The sequence below is a fragment of the Myotis yumanensis genome, unplaced genomic scaffold (genome assembly GCF_028538775.1).
Source record: "Myotis yumanensis isolate MYYU_CA2020_CCGP unplaced genomic scaffold, mMyoYum1.0.hap1 SCAF_5, whole genome shotgun sequence".
NCBI lineage: Eukaryota > Metazoa > Chordata > Mammalia > Chiroptera > Vespertilionidae > Myotis > Myotis yumanensis.
Genome location: NW_027223756.1, coordinates 67412971 through 67426883, shown reverse-complemented (window position 1 = coordinate 67426883; position 13913 = coordinate 67412971). Strand labels below are relative to the sequence as shown.

General features: G+C 39.1%; 2 protein-coding genes across 7 annotated transcripts in view; one reads left to right on the top strand and one right to left on the bottom strand.

Annotated features, from left to right (window-relative positions):
• The window catches only part of PALLD (palladin, cytoskeletal associated protein), a 410231-nt gene that overhangs the window by 3525 nt on the left and 392793 nt on the right, over nt 1-13913 (bottom strand). For all 6 annotated transcript variants that reach the window (XM_070415445.1, XM_070415446.1, XM_070415448.1 and 3 more), the window contains 4 exons: nt 7747-7841; nt 5671-5803; nt 3056-3263; nt 376-541 (listed from right to left, as the gene is read on the bottom strand). In XM_070415445.1, coding sequence (XP_070271546.1) covers nt 376-541; nt 3056-3263; nt 5671-5803; nt 7747-7841 — 602 coding nt within the window. The remainder of the gene's footprint in view (nt 1-375; nt 542-3055; nt 3264-5670; nt 5804-7746; nt 7842-13913) is intronic.
• CBR4 (carbonyl reductase 4) overlaps nt 1-13913 on the top strand; it is a 68611-nt gene that overhangs the window by 39414 nt on the left and 15284 nt on the right. The window lies entirely within an intron of this gene.

Genomic DNA, 13913 nt, shown 5'->3' with positions numbered 1-13913 from the left:
AGAGGCTGCCAGCCCCATTAAAGTTAATGGGAGAGAAGAGCAGACGTCAAGAGGTTGAATAAATCTGCACACTTAATTTCTAGTTAAGGATCTGCCTTTACCGAAGCACTGAATAGTTTCTATCACCATTGCAGCAAATGAATTCATCTTTTCTTTTAGGTATAAAGATAAACACAAAAAAATCACCATGAGATTAAATTAGAATGTGCTTCATCACATACCATTATAGCTTCTTTCTAAAGGCTTGATCACACATTAGAGAGTGATTTTTGTTTTTGATGTCATCAGTAGCATGACTCGCACAGATTTACGTGCTATGTGAGCCGTGTTTCCTACGTATCATTAGGATTAGATTAATTCGTCCTGTAGTCTCACCTCACTCGGTCAGTGCTGTGAGTGAGTGATTCATTTTCTTTCTTCCAAAATATCTGAGGTGGTGGCACTCCTGAAACACGGCATTCCAGCCTCACTGGGTACCCGTCAGCAACGCCGGTGTTCTGCAGCTTCTCGATAAACACGGGGGGTTTGTGTGCCTCTTTAGCTGAGAAAACACGACATAAATGATCTATCAGTGATAGATGAAAGGAGCACAATGAAGAATTCAGAAGCTTTTTGAAATATTCCTTAAACGGATCTTTTATGATACTATTTGTCACTTCAGAGGTGGCACGATGCTAGTCCTCTCTCCAAATTATTCTTTCACCACGAAAGGTTACTATGCTTCCTTCCACTCATTTGTTTCCTCAATGAATTCAAGCCTGACAGGCCCACACAGTCCACTGGCCATCTGCTCCACAGAATGCCTGACAGACTGTGAGACTCCTAGGTCATTGCCAGCAGCTGGGATGGCTTCACTGCTAATTATGTGACCACCCAGGCCCAGCCTTTACCAACCACTGCCACCTAGTGGTGCTGAGGAGGACACGTGTATCTAGGAATTTGATCCACTTTAATTCCTCTCCCTGCTATCTGAAATGTTTGCTATGGAGATTCTGAAACTTTTAAGTGATGGCTTAAGTGAGAAGTACTGTAGGATTGAAAAGGGGAAACATAAAGGAGAGGCATTTTCACCTAACTTTGGCAGCTTTAACTAGTTACCTATAAATTACAGATTCCAATTTGTATTTGAAGGGCTATAAAAAGACCTTGACGGGAGGAAGCCATATAAAAGGATAACCTCATTAGTCTGAAAATTCAGAACTGTTAAAAGCACTCTAATATCACCATCCAATGGGAAGTTGTTTTCTTGGATCTGATGTAGAAACAATTTGAGAAAATAAGGTTTAGTTTTATTTTCTTCTGAGCTACCAATAATGAATTTGAGGATACATGTCTTTCTCCACCATATTCTACCTTCTGGAGTGATAAATATATCAAAGCAAAGCTAAGGGAAAAACAGGTGAAGATGATAAACATTCTACCTGGAATTTTCAAATACCCAAGACTATCTAAAAAAAATATTTTTATTGATCAGCCATCTCCTATATGCCCCCTACTGGGGATCAAGCCTGCAACCTGGGCATGTGCCCTGACAGGGAATCGAGCCATGACCTCCTGGTTCATAGGTTGACGCTCAACCACTGAGCGACACCAGCTGGAGTAGAGGCTAGTATTTTTATTGGACTTTACATGGTTACTGGACCTAGGCTATTTTGGTGAAGTAGGAACAGACTCCACTTAGTATTCTTTCTGGGCCCAGTTTTGAAAAGAGTGTAAAATGTATATAAAATGTCTCAACGTCATAGCAGCTCACCATTAAGAGTAGCAGTTACCATTGCAGAGCATGCTATGGAGGGTACTGGTGATGCAGAGCTTCACAGATTTAATCTTTATAAAACATGTGAGGCATCATGTTCCCCATTTTTCATATGGAGAAATGAAGTGGCAGAGTTGTTATATATTTGCCCACGGACACAGCTAGTAAGCGAGAGCTGGGATATGACGTCAGAGACTTTGCTTCCAATTACTATGCGCTGCCATGTTCTAACAGAGATGTCTCTTGGACCTCAAGGGTCAGTCCTGAGAACAGGCAGCACATTTAACAGGAGAACCCAAAGGGTGTAGTCTGATGAGGGAGAGTTAGAGGAATGAGGGAAGTCAATCCTAGTGCGTAGTATGCTGAATACTGTACACAGAATTGTAAAGCATGGCTAACACACAGCACCATAGCCCACATATTGACTGCTACTCTATTTCTTCAAAGAACTCAGTGGCTCTCGGTGTGTGGAAGAGCACTAGGAGTCAACAGACCTTTTGAGACTGGCCCTTAGCTGACTGATGGGACCCGGGGAAGTCACTTAATCTCTCTAGTTTCCACATCCCTAAAGCTAGGATGAACATTTGCTCTAATTATCTTATAGGGCTGTTGTAAGGACTAATTGAGATAATGTATATGAGGAATAAACATTGTTGCTTTTTTTTTTTTTTTTTACAAGAAGAGATATCAGAATCTTATGTTCAACTCCTAAGGATGGTATAAACCTTTCCATAAATATACTGTCCTTATCTAAGGGTAAGACTTCATATAACAATACTTTTACAAAGTTTACCAAACAGTATTATCAATTAAAAGGCAATTCTGAGTTTAATGTGACTATAATATTTGGGGGTAATGAAATGTTTAAAATTTTGGACTTTGAAATTGGCATCTGTTACTTTAAAAGCTGAGTCTATCTTCAGAACTTGATGCATAAGCAAATTCTTATACAGCAAGTTTGGTTCTTGGAGCCCATGCTGCTGCTTACTGCCCTTTTCTTAGATAACACCGAGGGCCAACACATACACACGAGTAGGATGACCCAGAAAAGCCCAAATCCCTTTCTCTCTTGTCCAGGCTAGTGGGGAGAAGGGAAAATAAATAATAATGGCTACACTGAAGAAAAATTAGTTTCTGATTTGCTAAGCCTTACAACATGCCCTAATTGGCTATTTTGATGATACAATCTATTTTTCAGCAGTTTGAATTATTCTCCATATTGGTTACTGATGTAGGATTAGTTCACATTTCCAAATGTGATGGTCATTGGAGAGAGGAAGGATTCGCAGCTGAGCCTACCTGCAACCACAAGCTCCAGGCTGAACGAGTTCTGTCCTGCTCGGTTAGTGGCTATACACGTGTAGATGCCGGCATCTCGAGATGTGACAGGCTCTATGATCAGAGAGTGCACCCCATTCTCACGTACGAGCATCTTGTGAGCACTGTCGGGACGGACTGGCTTTCCATCTAGTTGCCAGCTTAGATCTGGGGTTGGTAACCCACTGACCTAAACCAGAAAGAAAATGCATATAAATTTCTCTGATATTAAAACAATGAAATCAAGAGCTAAGAAACCATAATAAATTCCTCCCTTGGTAGTACAAAAGATGGCTTTTAGTACCAGCTCAGGTTCTTTTTTGCTTAAAACCTTTCAGTGGCTCCCTAAGCACTTGTGCGCTCACTTTTAAACATTTCTTATAGATCAGCCTAGAGAAATGGGGATTTAAAAAACTTCTGTCATCGTCTGACCTCACCAGGGGTTATAAAGACTACTGGATGATGTCAGCGTAGGGCCCTGAGCTCTTTGACAAAAAGATGTCCCACCATAATAACTGTAACAAATACTCAGCTGGCATTTATACACTATGAAGCTTCTCATCAAAGAGTTGCCATAGCTGTGCAGACGGTGGTGCATCCATCAGCAAATAGGGCTATTACTATTATTTGATAATCCTTGAAACTAACAAGAACAAAACAAAATTACCCAGAAAGCCATATCAACAAATTAGCATCACAATGGAAACATCATAAAATCTTGAGACCATGACAGCTGTGTAGACCAGAGATCAGACAAGAGCACATTTAATTGCTAATCACAAGTTGTGCTGTGAAAGGTATGGATGGCTGCCATCTGTCAACTCTTCACAGCCTTGCCTATGAATGGGGAGAAAAGCACCCTAAGGAAGGCCTTTCTACCCAGCCCACATTTACTAGTGGGGAGTTACATACAGAAAGATGTCTGCTGGACTGCAAAACAATTCTTTTGAAGGCCCAGCTCTGCTAAAATCAGCCAGAGAACTTATAACTTCTCTTCCCGCTGCAGGATACTCATTTATACCACCTAAAAGATGCCTCCCCCCACATGTCACAAAGGTCTAGAGAATTTAAAGGACAAATATTAAGTACATTTAAATTACTGGTCAAAGGGATGCAGAGATTTGGAAGTAAACAGCAGTAGTTAGGCCGAATGGCTTCTGAGAGGGTCATGCTCTTATGTTCTCCCATCTGTCCACTCCCTACCCCCAGCTCTCCACATACACCGCGTTCCCTGTCGAAGGCCATTGGAAGTGGACTGTAGAAAGAGGGAGTGGATACTTGTGGTCAGGTTCCAGGCCTTTCCCAAGTGTAGAAATGAAGTGGCTCTGCTGTTCCCACTGTACTAGTTAGATCCCAGACAAGCAGGACCGTGCACTGCCGAGGCCACCGTGTGCTTAGGAGGAGAGAAGCCTAAAGCACTGTGTACTCTCAGCCCACCTCATTCACCATGCACCTGTGCCAGTGGGCAGAGTGTAAGGCAAAGGGAAAATGCTGGATTCTACTACCCCTTTTCTAACCCCAACTTTCTTGGTTGCATAAGTAAAGAAAGCCTGATCTCAGGAATGGAAGGTGATTATAATCAGGTCATAATTTAAATAGATCTTTTTAATCTTTTTATATGTTTCTAAAAGATCTAATTTTTGTACAAAGTGCTTTTCTAGGAGATAGTGGTACATGGGAAAGCTTAAATATATTGATTTACTTTTTGTAAAAACAAACTGCCCATATCCTTTAAATCTATATTTGCACTTTGCAATCTCAAAGAGAACCAGCAGAGGGAGCCTAAACAATGTTTCAAAACCTTATCCACACTGCTTAATCATCACTTGTACTTTTTCATTTCATTTTTCCAGCTTCCTTGCATTATTATAGTGTCACTGGATTTTAAGAGCTTGTTTATAACTAAAGATGTTAACCATTTCTCATGCATTGCAAATGATATACCATGTTTTTTGTTACTATTTTACTCTGCTGTTTTACTTTTTGGTTGTATCAAACTTGTGCATTAAATATAATCATATTCTGTTTTTTTTAAAAAAACCTTATCCATATTTAAGAGCTAAATTTTAAATTTAAGATCAATAAGTAATGGGGAAAACAAACAAAAAGTTTTCCAGAGCAGTTTTTAAACATTTTTGCCTTAAGCTCTTTTGAGAAATGGATGAAAGCTTTATCACGAACACTTGTGTGCAATTTCAGAGTTCACACATGCAATAAAACCTGGCCTCCCAGAGTTCAGAAGCCCTGCTGTAAAATGGGTGAAAGAAGGCTGTCACTCTCATTTCTCTTAGAAATGACATATGACTGATGAATACATGTATTATTTCAACAAAATGAGAAAGGATAAAACCTCCCAGGGGCTTTCTAGAATATTGTAAATGGGGCCCTAGGGAATGAACATATTTACTGAATGTTTAAAAGTGAAGGAAAAGAATGATTCAAAACAGTATATACGTATCCTGTATACTTCACTGCTTTTTCTTTCTCTTAAGCTGAAACACATATTAAAGATGTCTATCTTACATAACTTTCCCAAAAGAAACGGCAATGAGGGGAGAAGGGAGACGACTGATTTATAGACAATAGCAAACTCTTACTTTGCAGTCCATTCTGCAGAGTTTTCCTTCTTGCACAGTCAGGTTTCCAGGAGCCTGCAAGAAGTGAGGTCTGAAGAACCGTTCCTGGATGGGTTCATTTTCATCTCCACTGTCCCTGGATCTAGAACGAGGCCTTAGAACAGGATAAATGGTAGACAGTAGTTATTTCCAGGCTCTTAGTCATCTGTTGTTTTTCTTTAAAAATAATACATGGGGTAATAATATAATACCCTTGCCTGATTTCTACCCCCAAGGTTTACATATAAAAACGTCAGCAAAGCAAAATCTTGTTTCATTTAGAAATTTTTTTATAAATTTAACAATCTGCTAATTGCACATCTTACACATTCTGCTCTCCTAATCTTAAAGCAGGTATAAATCATAAAGGGAAATTGGAGAAAATGGGATATTTTATATTAATGTTTTTTACCTAAATAAATACTTTGAAAGCTGTATGAGAAATAGCAGTAGCTCTTGCTTATTTATTTATCACTGATTCTTTTTCAACAGAAATTACTGTAACTTTATGATTTTAAATGTATGGAAAATTAAGTTTATTATTTTATAAAAATTTAATATCTTTAGAATCAAAATTCCTTCTCATATTAGCCGGGAAAACAAACTGCAGTTTAAGGCAGGTTTTCTTTTATATCGGATATCCATGTACTAAAGACATTTTTTTTTTAACTTTCAAATAATGTGCAAATCTCCCAGATCTTGTGCTTCTGTCTTGTTTTTAAGTATGTTGCCAGAGGCATCTTTAAGAGCAATACAATTTTAAAGTAAGGGCAGGGAATACTGATGAATACATGTATTATTTCAACGAAATGAGAAAGGATAAAATCTCCCAGGGGCTTCAGGAGAGCAAGATGTTGAATGCAAATTCTGCCTGTAATCCTTAGAAAGTAAGTTTAAAAACACTTCACTAGAAAAAGTAAGAGTGGAACAAATGGAAGATTGGTATAATAGGCTAATGATGATCAGCTTTTTAATATAGTTTACTCTCTACAAATACAGATGTAATTTTTGAACAGAGTGCTTTTCTAGGAGACAGTGGTAAGTGGGAAAGCTTAGATATATTGAAGATCATAAGAAAAGCAGAAGAAAATAATACAAGAGAATGGATATGCTACTAGATATGTGTGTGTGCAGCCATAGATACAGGCCTAGGATCCTGTGACAGATGTTGCCAGAAACAAGTTAGATTTGCACATGCTTAGGTGCCTGAGTTGGCCTTTTCAAATGTTGCACAAAGGGCTCTGTGGGTCCAATCACATGAGGCCTTATAGACACACCATTTGTTTGGTGCTTACTCAGTTCTTCCTGGTGCCTTCTATGAGCCTAATTTAGTATTTGTTCTTTTCATCAGGGTGTTTGCATCTGTGGCCTCTAGTTTACTGTCATGCTCCATCTATAAAATATCTAAATAGGAACCATGACGACAGACTGGTTCACTTATCATATTTTTTTCTAAGTGCGAATGTGTTACTAAGAAGTAATATCCTTTCCCCAGCCCTGCCCATCAGCATCCTTACATAAACTCAGGGCTACTAGGGATGGAAAGCACACACTATTGTTAGCAGATATTTGTTGAGCATTTAAAATATGAAAAATATTTCCTATAAGGTTATGGTCTAAAATAAACTGTTTTGAACGAAGTATCTGAAAAATGAATTCTCACAAGCCAGCTGGTTTTAAGAAACCTTAGTGGCAGTAGTTGATAATGGTCAATCCATACAGCTCTTGGTTTTGAACATTTGTGTAGCATTTACTGGTATTTTCGTGTCATGTAAAGATGCTGAGTTTTTATTTCCTCATGTATAAAGTGGGCCCTATTTAACAAACTAGTGATGGTGTATCTGAGCAGGCTTAGCACACTTTAGTAAATGTTTGCTCCCTTCCTCTTTCTGAATTGCAAAGTAGCATAGTCAAGGTGCCATAACTGTATACACTTTAAGGTTATATTCACATTCTGTCTTCAACTATGTGACTTTTATGGTCACCATAATTCTAAGAGTGTCAAACTTACAGTAATAAATTAATAGTGACACTTATGGAAAGGAACATCTGAAATACCTTCTGACATGAGGAAGGCCCGAGGGAGAGCGGGGACTGCGACCTCTCTGGTTGACAGCCTGTACCATTAGCCGTCCAGTACAACTGACGCGGCCCTGTTGGAGACATCGGGAGAAGAAGTTAGTTGCTATGCAAAATAACTAACGTCCATTCTCCTATTCTCCATAGCAAATCAATGTGCCATGTTAGTAATGACACCGCCCCCTCTCAGAAATGTACTTTCCTTGGGTTCAGTAAGCTTTACTGTTTTATCTGGGATGGTATTTAAAATGACAGCCTCACCGGATTAACTGTGATCTGCTAAGGTCTCCCTAACACATGAAGCTGAGTTGTAAAATATACCAGCAGGACTTCACCGTCCTGTGATGATTCCACTTTCACAGTCAAATAGCTAATTTTGAAATCAAACTACATGATTTTAGTTTTCTGTTAGATCTTCTCAGTAATATATTTAATAAACATTAGTAGTATCCCTTCCCAAAACCACATATTAAAAGAGATGGTGACATGACAACATGAGCATTATGAAATAAGTATGCACAGGGATGACAAGGAGAGCATGAGTATGGGACGCCATGTTTGCATGAAATGAACATGTTTGAGTTTTAAAGACCGGAAGCAAGTTAAGTACCTAAAATGTGTGGGTCATAAGGGCCCATCTAATGAAAAGCTACATTTTATCTCTGAAATTTGGCAACTGAAAATTTGATAAATGCTGTCATATGGATAGACAAAAGTAATATTTATAAGACCCAGATGACATGAATAAATCACCCACTGTTACTCTGGCTTTTTGTTTTAGCCCTTTCTCCTAAATTTTCCCTCACTATTACAAGCAGAATAGCAAACTAGATGATTTTTCCCCTCCACCATCTCAGCTCCCAGGAGAATGAGCAGATGTACTTATAAGTTCAGATAATGGCCAAAAGGGAACAGCAAGGAAGGAAAAATGAGAAGCCAATTTATCATGGATTAGACGAGGGAATTCTATCTCAAGGTTGAAGAGTAGCCCCCATGTGCCTTTATAGTCAAAATTTACCATTGACTCCTATTTTCATTCCAAGTTGCCAATGCAGGCAGGATGCAGAAGCAGGAGGTGCTCTGTATGGTCTGAAAAACTGCTTTCCGAGTTCTCCCTGAGAGTGGGCTGGGATGAGGGCAAGGACGCTGGTAGAGGGAACACAGGAAAGAACCCATAGCAGGGTGCAGGGAGCGGCAGGGACCCAGGTAAGTGGGGTCTCCAGATCTTCCCAGAGCTAGGACTTCTTGAGGGCCATTACCACTCAGAAAAGGCAGAGGGGTATAATATGGACAAGAGGAATGTAATAGACAGGAGAAGAACCAGGAATTGCCAAATAGAATGAGGTGGTCATATGAAGCACTCGCAAGTAGTCTTTATACCATTAGATATGTAAATTCCTCTAGCACTCACAATATTTGTTGTCAAGGTCACAGTTAAAACATGACTTTTCCTGAAAATTTCCAGGGAGACATGAAGCATAACATTATCAAGAGGAATTATTTCTAACTTAGATTAATTGTAGCTGAAGTTCAGGCTGCATCATATAAATTCTCGTGTGCTGAGTTCTTGGCAAACACTTGATTCCCTAAGCTACCTTGAAATCTGAAAATTAATTTCATCTAACCCTTCCAAATCTATACCTGCCGTAGAAATCTAGATGTGACTTGCTTAGAAGACACCCATTATAAATTACCCGTCTGATGCAACCTAGTAGGTACTTTAACAAATGAACATGTAAGAGCCATGATTCTTTTTGGAGCCTGAGGACACAAATGCCTTACACAAATACCTTAAACTGTACTGACATATGGGATATGACTTCCTTATTGTTTGTTTTGCTGCTTACAAATAATTTTAATTTGGATAGATTAAGATAAATTTGCATAATCTGGATAGATTTTCTTCCTTGTGGTTTAAAACCCAGAGGATCCACAAAGGAAGTTAATATTAACTAATCATTTATATAAGTTAGAAAAAAAAATCCTTTAGCCTGGATTTGAGTCTGGCTTTCTTAAAACTTTGAGCAAATCACTGATTTTATTTAAGCCTTTGTTTCTTCTGTGAAAACTGGGGTCTGGCTCATAAGGATCTTGTAAAGATTAATGATATAACCGAAGATGATACTGTAAATATCAAATGGTACAGTAATCCACCAGGAATACATTCCAAGACCCCCAATGGATAGTACCAAACTCTATGTATACTGTGTTTTTTTCCCTATACATATACCTTTGATAAAGTTTAATTTATAAATTAGGAATAGTAAGAGGTTAACCACAATGCAACAGTTGTAACAATATACTGTAATAAAAGTTATATGAATGTAGTCTCCCAGAACATCTTGTACTTTATGAACAGTGTGAATATGCTGGACAAAGGGGTGATTCATGTCCCGGTGGGGCAGAGTGGGACATCACACTGCTCAGCGTGCAGCTGTTAGCTGATGAATTATTTCTGAGATTTCCCATTTCATATTTTTGGACCACAGTAACAAACTGTGGATAAAGGGGACTACCGTACCTGACGTCATAAGTTATCATGATTAAATTCACTATTGTGGTATTGTGTCACTAAGGGCCCGAGACATTATATGTGCAGGGACAAGGTGATTTTTAGGGTCCCAGCAGCTTGGCTGACTCCAATCTAATTTTCCAAGTGGATGTACTTTAAGGTATGCTCTTACCTCCTTTTGTTTGGATTCTTTCAAATACCTCTTTTAACCAATGCCTCCCCTGCCCCTCAGTGCTCTTAATGCTGGGATGAGCCCCAGGCATCTTTGTATGACACTCCCTAGCTCTGGAGTCAATCTGGGTTTGTAAACCAGTTTTGTCCTTTATTGTTGAGTGACTTCAGACAGGTAACTTAACTGGCTAAGTTTCTTTATCTGTAAAATAGAAGCATTTAGTTAATCCCTCATGGGTTCTTATGAAGATTAAATGAGTTAATAGGTATAAAATACTTGGTACTGTGTTTTACATGTACTCAATGCTCTAAATGTTGACTATAGCTATAATAATAACAACCAGATGGATATGAAGCATCCCTTAGAACTGTTTTGTTAAGTACAATGTTTTCTCCATGTAATGGAGTTCTGTCTCTCTCTCTGTCTCCTGGCCCCCCCCCCCCCCCATTAGGATGTAATTTACTCCAAAGGAAAAAAAAATACTCTTATTACAGGGGACAGAATATGTGGAGAGGAGATCAACCTTTTTAACTTTTGCTGGTGTTTTAAAAGTGCCAAGCACACAGGAAGATTCAGGTGTTGGGTTTTGGGAGGGCTGCCTTTGAGGTAGGAAACGAAAGAAAGATACCTTACTTCACTCTAGCCATTTGATGATGCTTAGGGTAAGCTCTGCCTCCTGTCCTCTCAAAAAAATAAATAGGGTGAACAGGGTGGCATCCTACTCTAAACATTACACAGTTCTACACTGTTTTCATTGCTACCTCTTAGAACCATATACATAACTACTGCCACAGATATTTCCCAAATTTAAGAAAAAGGAATGTTACCTTTTTACTCCTACGTCATTCTTCACTTCTGAACATAAAGGGGAAAGGTATGGTCTTGCAGGGGGGGGGGGGGGGTGTGCGGGAGCGGGCAGACTTATTAGTTTGATAACACAGTATTGGTTAACTACAAGGTGGGCCAAATGTAGGTTTACAGTTGTGAGTTTATTATTATTTATTAATCATTGTATTATTTTCCATATGAACAACTGTAAACCTTATTTTGCCACCACCCTGTATATTACTAAATCAATAAATGACCGGAACATTTAACAAACATCCAAACTAACAAGATGTGTAATTTTAACATTTGAAAGAAAAAAAAAAATCCAGAATTCAGTGAAGCACTTTTGAAAAGATGCCTCTAGTGTGCACAATTGAAAGTGCAGGTTTTTAAGTCTGAACGTTTATGAAGATTGATCATACAACATTAGCATTAGGTAATTTTAATCATACCAATGTGCCAGTTAATGCTGGTAATCATCATAATTAGAAGGCTCCGCTGCACATTAATGCTACTACATTTGCTGTTAACTTTTCATTTCTTTCTGCTTTATTAACACATCTATACTATTAATAGAGGAATATGCAAATTGTCAGGGATGCCATCACAGTAACAGTAACAACTGAATAGCAGGCTGCGTGGGGCGACTAGGCTGGCAGGGGGGTTAGTGAGGGAGGACCAAACGACTGAACACCAGGCTGGCAGGGGGAGCAGTTAGGGGTGATCAGACAGGAGCCAGCAGCCTCGGATTGTGAGAGGGATGTCCGTCTGCCGGTTTAGGCCTGATCCCTGGGATCAGGCCTAAACCGGCAGTCAGACATCCCCTGAGGGGTCCCGGATTGGAGAGGGTGCAGGCTGGGCTGAGGGAACACCCCTCTGCCACCCTCCCCACACACAAATTTTGTGCACTGGGCCTCTAGTGAAGTAATAATGGAAGTGAATATTTAAAGTGAAGATTAAAACGAGTCAAGCAACCTTATAATGCTAAAACAAAACACAATTAACAGACTATCTTTTAAAATTTAACTCAGCTGTGTGTTCCTTTTCTATTTCAAACAAATCAACAGTTTAAAGGCACAGTATAAGTAATAAGTTTGAAGCCTCATGCAAGGCCAATTATTTATATAATATGCAAATAACATTTATATTTCCTTGTTTGTGAAATGTAACTTGTGGCACACAGATCTTCATAAAAGCTTGCCACTTGTATACATAATGCAATTTGAGGAAACATCAAACTGCAAAACAGCCATTCCAAAATCCAAGTGCGATGCAGAGTAACCTAGCAACACAACTAAACAAAGTAAAACATTCGTGTTTAGATTTAGCTGTGTCTTATATACAGGATTACTGTCTAAAGTAAATTGTATTTGTGATCCTCATTTTGGCATTATGCTTGGTGCAACACTGCACAATCACTCATCATTTCACTTAACTATGGGATCGTTGGGCCTCTTAGGAATTGCCTGAGCGGCACACATCGCGTATGATACAGAGTCTAGTGTATGGTTAGGGCTGCACAATTTGGATGTAGTCAGCAATACCTAATGTAGTTCTTATTCCCCAAAGATTAACCCCGGTGGAAAAATATTCTGCTGTACTTGAGTGTTTTCCTCTTTCTTTGGTTCTCACCCTTTCTCTCAATATTTCCCACTGCTCAGGAAAACTCTGCCGTCTGTGTTCCATTATGAGCCAGTTTTTCCACTCCAGCCTTTTCCTCTCTCCCTTGGTCATTTCATACCATGTAGGCTACAGTGTGCCAGGAAGAATAGGTGTTGTTGTCTCCCTTTCAAACCCAAATACTTTAAAAATGTTAAACAATTTCAGATAACCACAGGGAATCAAGGAAACAGAGTCAACCTCAGTTTTCTGTTGACTACATATATGCTTTTGGGATTAATATGTATCTCGAAAAATTTAGGTTTTTCTTTTGAATTTTTTTCAGTGCTGACTGTCATGCTTCTTTTAATTCACAAATTATAAGAATGGCAAAATACTTTAGTATACAATAACAGATGTTATAAAGTTGAGATTATGACACTGTTAAACATTTCTATTACAGTATTCCTAAAGCAACAAATAACTATGCCAAGGGTTAGGTAGAAAAATGGTCTGCCACTTGTCATGGTTTAAATACTTATGCTTTGGCCCTAACCAGTTTGGCTTAGTGGATAGAGCGCCGGCCTGCAGACCAAAGGGTTCCGGGTTCGATTCTGGTCAAGGGCACACACCTTGATTGCAGGCTCCTTCCTGGCTCGGGCCCTGGTCAGGGCTTGTGCAGGAAGCAACCAGTGGTTGTGTTTCTCTCTGTCTTTCACTCTCCCTAAAAATCAATGGAAAAATATCCTCGGTGAGGACTAACAAAAAATACTTACGCTTTATTTTTCTAATGGTAGTGAAGTTAAACAATTTCTAGGTGACAACTCACAAAACCTACATCTGTCATATTTGGACATATCTGCCACTGAAGTCCCCAAGTTAGAGGAGTTGGCAACATACTCAGAAACTTGGCACAGCGACTACTACCGAGGGCTATAAATATTCTCTCACAACGATTTCAATTTTAGGCATAAATGCCCACTTTTAGCATTTCCTCAGATTGCCTTCCTGAGTTTCCCCTCCTATGCCTACCTT